This window comes from Cyclopterus lumpus, chromosome 18, assembly GCF_009769545.1.
Source record: "Cyclopterus lumpus isolate fCycLum1 chromosome 18, fCycLum1.pri, whole genome shotgun sequence".
NCBI lineage: Eukaryota > Metazoa > Chordata > Actinopteri > Perciformes > Cyclopteridae > Cyclopterus > Cyclopterus lumpus.
This window is the reverse complement of record NC_046983.1, coordinates 7,118,677-7,135,765: the sequence shown is the minus strand read 5'-3', so window position 1 is coordinate 7,135,765 and position 17,089 is coordinate 7,118,677. Positions and strand designations below refer to the sequence as shown.

Sequence of the window (17,089 nt, the reverse complement as noted above, 5' to 3'; positions counted from 1 at the left end):
AGCAAGCGTTGACGTTTAGCTTAGGTTAAATGGAGGAAAAGTCAAACATACAATACAATACAACAATACAACCAAAGAGGAGAACTAACCTAACGCTCACCTCGGTCATTGGATAGTGTACTTACATGTGTCATGTAGCCAGAAACGTTACTTCAAAAGCAACAGGATGATAATGTTGTAAACTGGCTTGGACTAGATTACGTTGGCCACTAACGCTAAACTACGTCAGGGGTCAGGGCTGTGGCATCTGTTTGAGTTTTATTGAGTTAGTCTGCCCCTGCTGGCCTACATATAAAACTACAACTCCCTATTCCGGTAATTTACGTGTCAAAATGCCATGAAACACGTCTATTACCTTATTTTTGAGGGATTTCTGTATTTCTATAGCACAAAAACCTACTATTATTAAGTATTAGTATCACTTATCAGAAAGTATCATAGTTAGTCTCTTGCATTTTGATTTACGGTCTCTGCTCTTAGCCTACATATTACATTTTGAAAACATCTTTATCCCTATTTTATTGTTTATTTCTGCAGTTGTATTGTGAATATACTTTATATATATATATATATATATATATATATATATATATATATATATATATATATATATATATACCATAACGTAATATTTAACAATAAACCTAACTATCACCACAGCAGAAAGTAGAATATGTTTATCTCTATTATAATGTTCACTTTTGTCACTTTTGTTATTAGGTTTCATGTGCGCTTGGTGATAGAAAACAGGTCCTTCCGCTGAGCACATGAACGCAGCACGATAGCCCCAGCATTGCAAGAGGGAAGGAGAGGGGAAAGCAGGAGGTGGAGGCAGACCGAGGAGAAGCATGAAGAATATCCCCGGTGTTTAAGCTCACAGACGGGGAGAGCATCTTGTCCTCCCTCGCTCGTTAGGGCCCGACTGGAAGCGGAGGGAGGCAGCGGGGCTGAGGACAGGATGGAGGAGCAGAAGAAGCAGTTTATTTGTGGGGTGGTGGAAGGTAAGAACGACCGACTTCATAATTAATTATCATGTGTTTTTTTTTCTTACCTAGGGGACACGATTTATGAATAGACCACCGTTTGACCTACATTTCAGCATTGTTTTCTCACCGTCTGCAGGCGACGGAGTGGTAATGTGTGTATGAACACTGATGTGGATAGGATGTAATAAGGTCTTCATGAGACGAGGTGGTGAAGATCAGCCAGGCTTTGAGCAGGCGGCGAAAAGGAGTCAGTAATGTCTGCCTCCAAGGCTGCAGGCGAAGGACATGAAATACTATGGGTGATTGGTGGAAATGAGGAAGGTGTGACGACATTGACAATAACGGTGAAGGTAAAGAGGAAGATTGAAATTTAGATGGTAATTATGATAATGGTGGCTGGAGACTGGGATGATATTGTTGCGATGACATGACAGTAGGGATGGTGATGGAGATGCTGTGACATGATAGTCGTGCTGAAGATAAGGATCATGAGACTATTTGAGAGCCTTACTCAAACAACAGTAGCATTGTTGGTAGTAATAACATTAATGACAATGACAAAGCAGTTTACAATTACAGACAATGGAGAAGAAGAAGATGAAGGAACGGATAATGATCACTGCAAAAGAAGGAAGGTGGTAAAGGTGACATAGCTTACCCTTTACTACCCTCTCACCTCACAATCACACACACACACACACACACACACACAAAATAGGAAGAAATGATGGTGCAAATATACAAATAAAATAAAAAATAAATATTGTTTTTGTAAACAAATCTGAAGGAAGACAACAACAACAATCCAGAATATTGAATCCTGAATAGCAAGAATAGGGGTTAAACCATTTCTGTTCTTCGTCACCTATGAATCTCAAAATCATCAAAAGAGTGCACAATTAATATATTTATATATATATATTATATATATATATATATATATATATATATATATATTTAATGCTAACAGTTGTTACTTGTTACAGTCATGATACCGCGCTAAACTGGGTTGAGTAATTTTGGAGATGATTATGGGATTTCATGTGATCACAAATTATAAGGAAGGTGCTTCGTCAAAACTGTTGGCACTGGTGACAACAGATCTTATAGACTGCTGAAAATGAAGTTGAAATATCTTTTTTTGGGATAATTATTCAAATAATTTAGTCTATGAAGTGTCAGACAATTGTGAACAATGCACATTTCAAGTTAATAGAGACAAAGGTGGCAACTTTAAATGTATAACTTTATCAGCCAATACAAAACTCGCACATTCCCAAATATCCAATTAATACAGTGTTATAAAACAGAGAAAAGCAGCAAATCTGATTGTTTAAGGAGGTAAAATGCAATGCAAACTTCAACAAATATTAATTCTTAAAATTGTTTCAGCACTCTAATAATCCAAATAATAAAAATAATGCTCTATAATTCTCAGATAATCTGGTTTCACAGCCCTGTGAGATGTGTTCATTGAGTATAATTCATATTGCAATGATATTAAAAGTATCACAGATCATGCGGCTCTAACACGCACACACACACACACACACACACACACACACACACACTAATTACTGTGTTCTCAGTCCAATGTGGTGGCATCAAACAGAGTTAGTAACTGGTTCTGGCTTTGGAGAACTCTGCAGGACTCGCACACATGCACTCAGGTACAGATGTCATTCACATGCACATGGCACACTCCCCACGTGCATGCAGGAGAAAGCAGTCTGGATTGTCGATGGATCAAATTTACGTCTCTCTATGGCCCACTTACTGTACGCACATGTGCACACGCACACATACACACACACACACACACACACACACACACATTGCAGACTTATTCAAAAGCACAAAGGAGGCAGAGGGACACTGGCGATGCTCCCATTTCTAAATATAGAAAATGTGATGGAGAGTGTAGCTGGAGATGAATTATGCCTCTGCCAAACACAGAAGGGATGTGACCAAGGGAGCACTGGAAGAGCTTGCATCGTTTTATGTGTCCATACATTCAGAACTGTCGCTGTTTTTGATTTATTGCTGCAGAGCTTTAAAAAAAAAAAAAAGATACGATATCTGCTATGGAATGCCATGGTGCATATGTCTGTTTGGATATAAAAATGCGTGGGGAAATCTGCATTTGCAGCAAAGATAAAGCAATATGTATGTTTGTTTGTTTTTTCACAGGTTTCTATGGGCGGCCTTGGACTATGGATCAGAGGAAGATTCTCTTCCAATGGTAAGCCCGGAAACTGTAACGAACCTGGCTGCCGTCTGCGAACAAGTGTGTGTGCATATGTCTTGTGAACCTGGTTGTGTGGTTGTTTCTCCCATGAGTGGCGTGAGAGCTCAGGAGCTACTGATGCAAAGCCCGTGGGCTGAATCCAGTCGCACCCCTCGATATCAGTGCCAGGCAGACCTGAGAGAACTCACTGATGTAGAATGACTCCACAGCAAAGGGCACATTCTTAGTCATTCATGTTCCCTTTAGGATTATCTGTAAACGGGTTGGTGATCACTTCATTTTGCATATGCCATCATCAGTTTACAACTCCTAGGTACATTTCTTCGAAGTCCAGCCTCAGCTGTAGCTCCAGACTTTTTTATGTTCAGAAACTTAAAGTCTGTTCATTTAATAGGACGAATAATCCCCGTTTTCCCCCAGAATGCTAAGCTTCGGGTTGAAAATCCTCTAAAAGATTAGATGACCATGGGTCACTAAAACTCTGGCATACTCTGCCTTGTAAAGGCAGATAAATGAAGAGTAGTGAAAAGGCATATTTATATCATCCTATCACAGAATGCATGTGTCCTTGTAGTCAGAGGGAAGACTTTGCTGTGCCCGAGGTTCTTTATTTAGCGACAGCATCTTTTTTTTTCCATGCGGAGACCTTCACTCTTTGTGTGGAGGGATACCAGTAAAGTGCCAGACCAGGATCTCTTCTGCAAAGCATCATGGCAGCATAACAAATGTGAACAAAAAACATTTAAACCGGATAAAATCTGCATCATAGTAACGCACATCAAGTCAGCAGGGTCATGAGCCAAGTCTCTTTGAGTCTTGACTAAACAAAACCAAGGCAGCTTCTTATTGAGACTGCCACAGTTTCAATAGCTAATGAGACACAAGCCCTTCCAGCTTGAATCAGCTCTCTGTGATTTCAATGACAGTGAACTACAGGGGAATACTAAAAGATAATTTCCCAAGTGAAAAAAATAAATATATATCTCAGTCAAAGTGCCAGTTTTCATGACCGATTCATGAAAACTACAGCAGTAAAGTGCCTGTTTAAAACTTGCCTGTATGGAATGGGCTTGGCCTCCGGTATTGCTGCTTGTAGCCTTCTCTAGAGCCGCTCATCCATCCATCCTGACAGACAGATAGAGTTTAGTTTGATTAAAACATGGACATATTTATAATGGGACAACAGTGTGTTGAATATGAACTGGATGCACTCATGAAGGATGTGGCTTTCCATTTCCATGCACATTGAAATTACCCCATGTTTACACCTTGTAGTTAGTAGCCCAATTAATTGTTGATGACAAACGAGGGAAGCGGCTTAAATCCCTGTTGGGAACTGTGACACAGTTTTGTAGTTCAACAGTCAATAGTGACAGCCGACTGCATCCCCAGGGATAAGTTGTTCCCTCTGCTTTCATATGCTCTTAAAGATACAGACCAAATAATGATCTTGTTATGATACATTGTATAATATATATATATCCATCCATCCATCCATTTTCAATACCGCTTAATCCTCATTAGGGTCGCGGGGGCGCTGGAGCCTATCCCAGCTGACATAGGGCGAAGGCAGGGGACACCCTGGACAGGCCGCCAGTCCATCGAGGATATATATATATATATTATAAAAACATACAATCAGTAATTAGAACCAAGTCACTATAATGGGGCCCTAAATGTCTATTGATTCTCAGGTGATACACGCATTACCATGAGGAACTCATTCAGCTGAGTGTGTGGGCTAGAGGCTTATTTATAGATCTTCTTTTTTAGAATCAAGTGTGGGGTGCAGGCAAAATTGAGGCACAACGAGTGTTGCGTAAATTTGTCAGATTAGGGTTGCGAGTGTGAATGTGTGTACAGTATCTGTGTGTGGGGGTATGATTGTGTGTGTTTGAAGGAGGTAGGTTGCAGCCTTGTGGAGGCGACTTGCGACCATCTGTCCAGGAAGAGAAGCAGAGGGAGAGAGAGAGAGAGGGAGAGAGAGAGAGAGAGAGAGAGAGAGAGAACACAGTCCACCCACTAATGACAAAGTAGATGAGAGCGTGTCTATATCCAGAAAGAGCAATAGTCATGTGTGTGTGTGTGTGTGTGTGATGCAGCTATTGTTTCACTTCTAGTACTATGCTCTATTTATAATTCAGGAGGTCATTTCCTGGAGCCCCACGATCGATACAGTGAATCTATTTTCTTGCTGCTTCTTGTTTTTTCTGTTGTTGTTTTTTTGCCCTCCTTCTGTCGTTGCCACTCTCTCCGCTCCTCCTCACTCTCTCTGGGGCTCTTACAGTACATAACCAAGCTAAGCATATATACACAATAGTTCTTAAATTAAGCTACTGTCAAAAATGGTGTCAGATTCAGAGATTTAGCAATTAAATTACTTACATTTCAGTAATAGGTTCCCTCCTCGTACCTCCCCTGTTCATGTCTGTCTGTGCCAGGATGCAAAGTTGGGGGTTGAACACCTACTTGTACGGCCCCAAGGATGACCTGAAACACAGACTGCTGTGGAGAGAAGTCTACTCTCATGAAGAGGAGGGTAAGAACATGTGTGCATCCAAGTCATTTTAAGTTAAATAAGTTGCCGGCTGACTGCAGACTAGAGCCTAGATCTGTACCAGAACTGCCCTCGGAAATTCTGTCCTCAAACCTAGGGTCAATATTCACTCGCCCAAATATTGATTGATTGATGTTTGGCATTCTCAGACATCCGTAATCCCAGTTTCTGAATTTTTGGAAAACCCTGGCTACTGAGTCTCATCCTGTCTCCCTTTAAATCTCAAATGTAAGATATTTCCTCTCCTCCCCTCCTGCTCTTAGGTCAGTTGCGTACTCTTATCAAGGAGGCCCAGTCGAAAGGCCAGAGGTTTGTTTATGCCCTCTCTCCGGGTCAGGACATTGTCTTCTCATCTTCCTGTGACCTGACGCTACTCAAACGCAAGCTGAGACAGGTATGTGACACAACATGTGATAATGATTCAAGCAGTTTGTTGGCTCACACACAACCTCTCGTCTCCCTCCAGGTGTCAGACCTGGGTTGCCAGGCATTTGCCATTCTGTTTGATGACATCGACCACTCCATGTGTCAGGCTGACAGCGAGGCCTTCTCTTCATTCGCCCATGCTCAGGTCACTGTAACCAATGACATCTACCGGTTCTTGGGGGAACCACCCGTCTTCCTATTCTGCCCTACAGGTAAAGAGCACTGAGTCGGGTTGAGTTAGAATGTTTGTGGTGTACCGAACCTTGAAAATTTGACATGGGCAGATATTTACTGATAATGACATATACTTCTGTTTCTCTCTCCCTGTAGAGTACTGTGGTTCTCTGTGTTCTCCCAGTGTATCAAAGTCTCCCTACCTGCAGACTATTGGAGAGGACCTGCTACCCAACATAACAGTGATATGGACGGGTGAGACACATGCACACGTTAGCATGAATAGGAAACCTATTGTTGATGAATTACATGATTTAAACAATTGTCATTGTCAGAAATCAATAACTTAAACTGAATTATTTAATCTGATTAATGTGGCTATATTCCTGCAGACATAAACCAGAGTCAGTTTTTTGGTTCTCATTAGTTGACCTGCAACCTCTTGGCTAATAAAAGTGCACATGTGAACATGTAAATGCAATTAGGTGCAGGCTCAAATCCACACACAACCTCCTCGAAAAAAAAACAGAAAACCATTTTGATGCACATCCGCCCCCACACCACATGGAATTATAGTAGAAACACACACACATGTACACACTTGTCATCTACTCTCTTCTCGTTGTTGTGATGGGATGTTGTTGCTTGTTTTGACTTTTCTAACTCTTTGTTAGCTAGGTGAAGCTAGAAAGAGCACTACAACGCCAGCAACATGAGCCCTAATGTCCAAACCAACACTCCCATTTCCATAGAAGGCACTTGGCAGCGTGTGCATACAGCTGATTATGAATAATAAATAGCCGATACAACCACATTCAAACAAAAGACAAAACAGAAATGAACAACAAACAATGGTGGCTGCAACAAACATGATCAAGCCACATTATTCAAATAACCTGACAGTTGTTATAGAATCAACAGCAGTATAAAAGTATAATAAATTACCAAGGCAACAACATGAGATGTAGACACACCGGCTGCAGCCACAAACCCTCATATTACAGCAAACAAGAGACATCACAGCTTTTACACACACACACACACACACACACAACAGCATGTTGCTTGGCAACAAAGCCGTTGATGTTCTCATTTGGGGAGAGAGTTCAGTGAGTTTGTCTTACTCACATGTCTGAACGTCATTCTGTTAGTCCTGAGATTCAGAAAGACCTCGTCAATCTGGCTCAACTGCTCGACTCAGTTCATTCTCATTACATAATACCACTTGTCCACTCAGCCTCTCTGGTCCCAGTATAACCAGTCCCAGTTTCTCTGTCCCACTGCGCCAGCTTGTTCATTTAAGTCCCCCTGTTGTCTCCCTCAGATTCGGATGTGTGTTTCTTAACGTTTTAGGCTTCCACTTTTCCCTTCCCTTCCCTTTTTTGAACCTGTTCCCTCCACCCTCGGCCCACAGGCAGTAAGGTCATCTCCAGGAAGCTGTCTGTCGACTGCCTGGCTGAGGTGGAGTCTGTCCTCCAGCGCCCCCCGCTCATCTGGGACAACCTGCACGCTAATGACTATGACTCCAGACGTCTCTTCTTGGGGCCTTTTAAGGGCAGAGAGCCTCAGCTGAGGAGCCACCTGAGAGGCCTCTTACTCAACCCCAACTGCGAGTTTGAAGCCAACTACATCCCTCTCCATTCGCTGGGCAGCTGGTACAGAGCTGGAAAAGAGGAGAGGAAAGGTGAGAGGATGGATCGGTGGACGGAACAATGGGGCAAAAAGGCAAAAAGATTAATGAGCAGTTGGAAGGGAGGAGGAAGTAGCAGTGATGAAACGGGAGATGTCCAAAGTTAATAAACTAATATTGGCTCTGCCAGATCAGAGCCATGCACATATAGTCCCATTGCTTCCTGGAAAATTGTGTAACGAGCCAGTGTTGCTTGGCAACTAACACAATTTATTCTGATATTACATAACAAATAAATTAACTTGTGGGAGTTAAAGCTGCATCTGTTGTCCTGGACAAAGTTACTCAATAAGCAGTTTTAGTCATACAGAATTCTCCAATTGTATCAATCTACTCTCGCATTAAGTGGATCTATTTACAGAATTGTGAAGAGATCATAGCTTGGGGGGGGGGGGGGGGGGGGTAGTTTGTGAAGTAATTACTAGATTCAGTCTTTTTGTGTGAGAGGAACTTGATTTCTAGTGCTGTCCAAAGTTGACTCAAATAATCTCAAAACAGGAAGTACAGACCAGCAAACACAAGATAGGTTATGTATTTTCAGATAAAGGAGAGGTATGTGTAAAGGAATTCAAAAGTGGTTTTCTCCACCGTGTGAATATGAGTAATTTAATAACCCTTATATATGATAACACAATGCTATTTATGCTCTAGATGAGGAGTGTGAATACTGTCCTGATAGAGCTCTGTCTGCTGCATTACATGATTGGATGGAGGAACTCAATCAACCACTACAAGCAGGTAAAACTCTATGATTTGGTGCTGTGTCTCAAATAATTTATGTGCTCATTCGCTGTCATGACCCATTTTATAGCTTAACTGCATTATCTCAGCACTGTTGACCACAAACTGAAATTGTGATGGTTGCCACATATTAAAATGTATTTTGGTTAAAAAGTAACATTTGTAATTAATAACATAACATAACGTTTTTTTTTTTTTTTTACATTACAGGACGGCAGAGCACGCGACCAGAGCAGCGTTCCTCGGCTCCAACAACTCGCTGCAAAACACCTGACAGATCTGACTGCCCTGCAGTGGCCAAGCTTCCTGTTTTCCCCCTGAACTCCAGCTCACCTCCGTCGTCACCAGTCAAGGGGGAGACGGAGGGACGAGAGGGGGAAAGGAAGAGGTCAAACCAGCCAAGTCAACCCAATCCCCAAACTCAAGGATCCAGGCCTGGCGCACCCTCTGTGGGAGGCAGGGGACCGAAGGCCCAGGGTTGGGGTCTCTGTGGTGGGAAGGGCCTGCTAAGCGAGTCCCAGGTGCGGCTGCTGGTTGGTCTTTATTATCTGCCCCATGAGCATGGCCCGTCTGCCCAGAAACTCCTGCAGGACCTGGCCTGGCTCAAAGCAAACTGCTACCTGGTCAGCGCTAACGGCAAGAAGACAGCGGCTCAGAAGGTCGGCCTGTGTTTTGTGTGGATTTTAGTGGAGGGGAACATTTGAATGATGTTGTGCACGATTCATAAATGTGAGAGATTTTGTCCTTGTATGTGTGTCCTCAGATCGACGAGTGGCGTGGCCGCTCCTCCAGGGTCCTGTCACTGTGTGAAGACATAGCACAGCTCCACTGCAGCGTGGTGGGAGGGGCCAACAGGGCTGTGCTCTATGACCTTTACCCTTATGTGTGGGACCTGAGGAACACGGCTCTGGTGGCAAAAGCGTTCATATGCTGGCTGGGTGAGTATGAGAGAATAAGTAAACTATGGGAATACAGATTAATACAATGTGCTTGACTACATACTGTGTGGCTATGATTGTCATACAATTGCTGACTATAGTAATCAACCTCTGATCTTAGATGCTATCTGTTCTCTACAATACTCTGCTACCATTTAGTGCAGTATAGTATAGTGTGGTATAGTATAACAGTAAATGCTATTCTGTTCTACCCAATAATACTTATAGAAGTATAGTATAGAATAGTATAGAATAGTATAGTATACCAGTGTTTCTCAAATGGGGGTACTAGTACCCTAAGGGGTACTTTGAAGCACTGCAAGGGGTAGGTTAGATCTTTAACAAATATTTTAAAACACATATCATGCATAATTGCTCAAATTATACTATATTACATTCAATAATAATTGTGAAAAAGGTTTGAGAACCATTATACCATACAATGGGATTATACTATACCAGTAGTTTGCTCTGCTATACAGTATATACTATAGTAGAGCTATATTCATATTCATATTTTGCCTATAAAATGTTATACTACAATATAGAATAGCATATTATTGTATTGTATACCAATGATATGTTATGCTATACCACTTATAATACTTTGCCTTAGAAGTGTAAAGTGTAGCATATCATAGCTTAGTTAACTACAACCTTCTGTACTATAGGGTGACTGTGGCTAAGTGTTAGAGCAGGGCCGTCCTTCAATCAGATGGACCGGTGGTTCGAGCCCCAGCTCCACATGACTTAGGCAAGACACTTAACCCCAAGCTGTGCCTGCGGTGTATGAATGTCCTGATGGGCGGGTGCCACATTGCATGACAGAGCTCTTCATCAGTGTATGAATGGGTGAATGATGACATGTGTCATCTAGAAAACCTCTATACAAGTACAGTCCATGTATAGTATACGATATACTAGGCTCTTCTATTCTTTGTTACACTATCATACAATGATATAACCTAAGCCCTCTCACTCAGATGGACGAGTGTTGAGTGACAGCTCCACCATGGGCACCTGGAGGAACTGTTTTCACTGTAAGTAGGCGTGAACCTTTAACTGGTTGTCTCCCTGTGTATACCTGAAATAACTAACTACTGCACAAATCATTCTTATCTACAATATACTTCAGTTGAAAAAGTTTCCACTGTTAATCCAACGTCATATCATTATTTCTCAGTACTAGCTTAGTGAAGCTCAGCAGATAATAGTGCAGTGATGGATGAACCACCACTTATGCTTCAAATATTTATTTGAAACATTAAAAAAGAAGAAAAAAAAGATGATGGCAGAACAGTGAACTTTTTACACTGGCATAAATATTTCAACCTGTGCAATAATTTACCATCTGCACTGGCTTCTTATTGGCCCTAACCACGTGATGTCACCCGACTGACATAAGGCTCTGGTTTGTGGTAGTGTGTGGGAAGACCACAGGGGCAGACCTGCTGGGAGTGGAGTCAGAACCGTGGGCGTTCAAAGGGGGCGTGTCTGGGGAGGTGCAGGTAGGGTGTGTGTTTGTATCACATGTCATTTTCCATAGGTTTTATGAATCAATCCTCTTGTTTTTTTTATTGTGCTTGTTTTTATTCTTAAATGATTATGACGTCTGTGTGTGTGTGTGCGTGTGCGTGTGTGTGTGTGTGTGTGTGTGTGTGTAGATGCTTCTCCCAATAGGCAGCAGCAATGAACTCTTCACTCATCCTCCTCCTCTCTTCCCTACCTCTCGTCTTTATAACGTCAGGCCCTACCACACCAAGGACAAGGTATACCCGCACATTTATGTTGCACACTTCACGGCAGGATAATTTGTGTTCAAGATAGGGAAAGTCAGGGAATATTTAGTTTGTACAGTTACAATCACTGCAAAACATTAGCTTAGCTGCTGTGTAAACCACACTATTGACAACTTCAGAAAAAAAGGAATCAAACCAGGAAGGACATTTTTTCTTCAGGCATACACTCTGACTCAGTGAGGGACACAGTAGGATCCTGATATGGAGAAATCACCGGCAGATTTACAAACTATTGTGTCATCTCACAGAACGACAACATTTGTAAAAAAATTGTACATGTTTTTAAATGTTGTGCCCTATGTTGTTATTGTGTGCATGTGCGTGTGTGTGTGTGTGTGTGTGTGTGTAGTTGGAGTTGTATCGGATGGTGCGCCAACTCCACCTGAGGACTCAGGGTGGCCAAGAGTCCAGTGTTGCTCACCCAGATGTTGTAGGAGACAGGTGTGTGTTTGAGAGAAAGAAAGAGATAATAAAGTAATCGTCTGCATTGCAAAACACATCCTTAATAGATATTCATCGTATTTTAATTATCGTATTTTAATACTATACTCACATATCTTTTATATATATATTTTTATTTCCACAGATGTTTTGGGCCATGCCTGGCGTTGTGCCCCGAGTACTGTTTCATCCTGGAGGATGAGCTGGGTGTGTGTGGCTGTGTGTTGGGCATCGTGGATGTTCGCTCGTTCGCCAAGCGGTGCCAGGCCTGCTGGATGCCTGCTATGAGGGACAAATACCCACTGAAAGGGGGCAATACACACCCTAACACACAGGTGAATATTTCATTAAACAACTCTTTTTTTATGATGTTTTTACAATAACTCTTCTGTCATGCTGAAGGGCACAAGAGTGTAACGGGCAGAAACACACACACACACACACACACACACACACACACACACAGTTATAATCATATAGGTGAAAGTATGCACACAAATGCTTAGACATACCTGTGACGGACTGGGAAGGGAATGGCACACGCACAAGTAAAGAAAAAGAAAATTGCGCATGTACACACACACACACACACACAGATTAGGCTCTATTTATGTGAATGTAGGGCACTTACATTAGTACAGTATATTTGTTGAAAATGGGAGGTAACAACACTTTGTTACAGTGTCACTGTTGCTCATCGTGACAAGCAAAGAGCCAAACAGATCCGGTGGTGAGCAACACCACCCGCCTTGTCCGCCCCGGACATCTGTGGAGGACCGATTTGTCTCCTCTGTGCGTCATGGTGCATAGTGACATCATTCACACTGCAGCCACAGGTGTATGTAGGTAGAAGTGTTTGCATGGCATCTGTTCCTGCTTTATCAGCCATGGGGACAAAACGGCAGCATTTCATGTCAATACTTATTGCCATGAGATTGTTGTTCCTTACAGCTTTCTTCTTCGTGTCACTGACTCTGCCTTAATATATATTTTGTGAGCATCTCAGACGGGAAGTACATCAGACGAATCATGGAAGTCTGTCTGCAAAAATGAAAATAAAAGACTGTAGATGATATAAGGCATTGAAGGTTAGCTATAAATAAATGTGCAATGATTACTATGCACTATACTGTATGTATGTCATGTTGTTGTCAGGTTGCTGAGTAACGTCCTTTAAGGTGCAGTCAAGTATTGCTCATTAGTAGCATCTAGTGGCAGCTGTTGAAAACTACAGCAACAATGGAATATGCAACGCTTCTCCACAACCCTCCGTCGAACGAGCACCGGCAAGAAAAATGCCCAATCATATAAACCGAGTAGGACAAAGTTAACTTCCAGGACTTTACCCATCATCAGTCACATATTGTGAGAATGTCCTTGCGTCTCTGCTTTCCTCTGCGTAGGACTTGATCAAGCTGATGGAGGAGGACCAGGGAGAGTACCCGGACTCTCTCCTATATCACTTCCCCTCTCAGCTGCGACTGGACGCCCTCCCGGAGCTGGTGGACGTCAGCGTCAGCCGCACCCTGCTCACCGCCCTCCTCACTGCACTCAAGGCCAACGGTAAGGACAGGGTGTGGAGCCATTGACCACTACTTCTGACAAAATGAAAGTGCAGTAATCATCATGAAATGTTGAGAAACATATTTGCATAATTGCAAAAACCCCAGCGGGCAAGCAAATTGTGCTGATGTTAGTCCTGAATGTTAAAATGTTCCTTCCTCAGACTAACAGATTCTCTGCGATGCATTTCTTTTTTAGCAACCTCGGCCTTTACCTTCTCGTCCAAGAGTATTTGTTTGTGCATTTAGTTTTTTATGCTGGGAGGAAAGATTTTCATTTTACCATAACATGTTTCATGACCATTTCTTATAGGATCTCAGGGTGTGTTCTGCGAGGTGCAGCCCACAGACCGTCAGAGGCTGGAGTTCTTAACCAAACTGGGCTTCCTGGAGATCCTCAGAGGAGAAGCCAGGAGCAGAGAGGGAGTGGTGCTGGGGAGGCTGCTCTAAAAATGCACACACACACACACACACACACACACACACACCACCAGACACTTGCACCCAAACAGTAGATACACAGATGCACTTGCACACACTGAAAGATGTTCAAAATAGAATATGTCCAGTACAGCATAGAGACACAGGATCTGCATTTTCTCTGTAAAGAGGGAAAGCCTTTTTTTTTTTTTTTAAAGGGACATTACTGGATTCCTCTGAATCTGTGTGGCAGCAGTAACGGGTATGCACCCTGAGCTTTCTTTATAAAGGATTTACTTTATCAGATTCAAACCCCTGGCTACGGATTACAGGAGTTAGTGACATTACAAGGAAGTCGACAACAGAATAGATTGAGATGGGAGCAGAGCAGTAGATCGCGGCAGCTATGTTTTGTTGAAGTGGCTTTAATCAGTACTTTTGCATTTCATAACGACAATGCATCACACTTCAAATAAGGGAAAGTGGTCGCTGGGAGTCATCATCCAACTCTGCATTTCCTCTCCGCTGCATTTTAACATCTTTCAGCTCATTGTTTCAGTTTCCCGACCCACACTTTGTTTCATATTTACCATAAAAACATGAGTGGTATTGAGCTTGTCAACTGACTCATCCCAACAGCAGGCTGGACGCAGGCACGACGTCACTGTTTACACTTGATTAGTTTAGATGATTGTTTACATGCATGAAGAACAAAACATTGTGAAAAATGCAACGTTCACATAGTAGGATTACATGTATACTGACATCAACACAAACATACGTTTATTATTTCAATGGGATACTCGAGCATAGCGACATTATTGAAGATTTTCTTACTGGATATTTCTCGGTCATTATAGATATAAAAAGAACACAAGAACATGTGAGTGCATGCTTGCTAAAATTCCTCCGAAAAACAAACAAAAAATGAAATATTCATCAAGATTGTGCATGAAAACCATCATGCAGATACATTAGGTACATTACACACACAGAGACACGTACACACACTTATCTGTTTACACAGGGTTCAACTGGATTGAATAGATACTTCTCCCTAACTTCATAGTTAAATACTGCCATCATCACCAGTGAGTATGCATAGTGTATGCGTGGGTACATGGTGTGTATGTGTGTGCAAACTTACCAATTAAGACAGCTGTGTCATTCTGCCTTTATTCTGAACCATTATGAACACAAGCATACAAGATGACACAAACACACACACACACACACACACACACGCACACACAGTCATGCTAAAAGAAGCACAAAAGCACTCACAATCAAATCTTTAACTGAAAGTACGTAGAACTACGAATGTTCATGGTTTTTGTAATGCAGCTTAAAAGAAACAAGTACTGTTAGTGCACGTATTTATATTTCTACTTCTTTTTTTATTGTTATGCTTGATCAATCACAGACTGAGAGTCACTTTCGTATGTTTCATCTCGATTCCAACCTCATCACCCTTGTCTGTGAGGTAGTTTGTGATAAAAAAACAAGTATTTAGTCCCAGAACTAAAAATCATGTAGACAAAGAAATCCTGAAAGCACTGAGATAGAAATGCATGACGTAAAGCAACATTTTAGAGGACATTATTGTTTGTGAAAGAATATTACTTCACCTGTATGAAAAAAATAAATAATACGTTTTAATATTTAATTGTTTAATATTTGTTCTCTTTTGTTAACATGAGACTGGGGTGTGTGGTTTGTGTGTGAATGTCTGTGAGTGTGTGTGTGTGTGTGTGTGTGTGTGTGTGTGTGTGTGTGTGTGTGTGTGTGTGAGATGAAGGATGTTGATGGGAAATATGCATACAAATAATCTGCACAGGCAACATGAGGCATTGTGAGAAAAAGACAAAATCTATAAATGAACCATGGAACACCTTCACTTTTTCATTTAAGAGAATGTATGATAATAATACTAATAAAGTCTCAAGATTTAAACAGTTGCTTTTAACTTCCTGGCCTAAGCAGCTGACCACTCCGTCGCATGTCATCTGTGTGCACTCACGGTCCGCCTGCATTGAGATACATATTCATGTCTTACAACAAGTCCCTGTGCGTCTATGCAGGGTAATGAAGGGGTTAAAAAACAATTACTGTTGTATTCGGTATATGTTTTTTTTTTTATTGATAATAACTGAACTGACTTGTTGATTTCATGCCTATTAAAATACTTTTTCTTTCCCCTTAAATGGCTGTTTATTCAGCTGGGTTAAACATTTTACACTCTTATATTTTCATTATTTTGTTACTAAACATACAAAAATGAATCTACTTTATTTTAAAATGTATCCAATAAAAATGTTTCCAATGCTCATCCTGAGAAGTTCAAAGTACTGCTACAGTACGGTGCTACGTGTTACACATCAGTGCTCTCCCGGTCTGCAGTGTTCCCGGCTTCCCATTGGCTGCGGGAGCATAGGTTGTGTTCAGGGGCCATGACTTGACCAGTAGGGATGCGGTATGATGCCAAGATTTAAGAAAACAAAATAAATCACTTTGGTTACACACCCTAATATTTGACTTAAGTAAGTAGAAGTAAATCATTTAGATGTGCTTATGTTATTTAATTTTGTATTCAAACATTGTTTCTACTTATAGTATAATAAATAACTTAAAAGGAATTCATGTTTTAAAGGCCAGTGCAAAGAAACACAATAAGAAAGAAAAACCAAGAGACACGAGATGCAATATCAGAGATACAGTAGAGACATTGACTGACATGGACATCACAATTCAGTGTGTTGCTCCTCAAAGGCTTTGAGCAATTTCTTAACTTTTACCACATTCAGTTCCAAGTCAGCTAAACTTGCATCCAACTTCTCATTCTCCCCATCTATGAAAGTCTTGGTCCGCTCCATGATGCTCTTGGAGTTCTCCAGAATTCCCTTCAGTGGCATGGAGTCGGCAGATGATTCTTCTGAGAATTCCTCCAGTAATGCCGTCATTGGTTCAGTGAAACTACTATATATAGTCATGTAATCTCGAAAAGTGGCCCTTTGGGCCTAATGGGGAACATTAAACCACTTAATGACGTGGCACCATCTCAGTTTGCTCTGTTGTTATATGATGTTGTGTCCCCTGCAGTGCATGAA

The 17,089-nt window shown here is 41.6% G+C and overlaps 1 protein-coding gene across 1 annotated transcript; it reads left to right on the top strand.

The window, feature by feature from the left end:
* The first annotated feature begins 958 nt into the window (after window positions 1-958).
* Window positions 959-14,012, top strand: si:dkey-183c6.8 (protein O-GlcNAcase). The gene is made up of 17 exons (XM_034557252.1): window positions 959-1,001; window positions 3,177-3,228; window positions 5,676-5,773; window positions 6,055-6,185; window positions 6,258-6,429; window positions 6,548-6,646; window positions 7,806-8,075; window positions 8,733-8,819; window positions 9,033-9,481; window positions 9,586-9,760; window positions 10,744-10,800; window positions 11,183-11,268; window positions 11,425-11,529; window positions 11,909-12,000; window positions 12,146-12,335; window positions 13,404-13,563; window positions 13,876-14,012. Exons 1-17 carry the CDS (start codon window positions 959-961, stop codon window positions 14,010-14,012), a joined length of 2,403 nt encoding a protein of 800 aa, XP_034413143.1.
* Window positions 14,013-17,089: the final 3,077 nt, after the last annotated feature.

What these genes read in the sequence shown, in the direction of transcription:
- si:dkey-183c6.8 (XM_034557252.1), top strand. Translation starts at nt 959, where the DNA reads ATGGAGGAGCAGAAGAAGCAGTTTATTTGTGGGGTGGTGGAAG. An exon ending in TATTTGTGGGGTGGTGGAAG is followed by an intron (nt 1,002 to 3,176) that starts GTAAGAACGACC and finishes GTTTTTTCACAG; the next exon opens with GTTTCTATGGGCGGCCTTGG. An exon ending in ATACACACCCTAACACACAG is followed by an intron (nt 12,336 to 13,403) that starts GTGAATATTTCA and finishes TCCTCTGCGTAG; the next exon opens with GACTTGATCAAGCTGATGGA.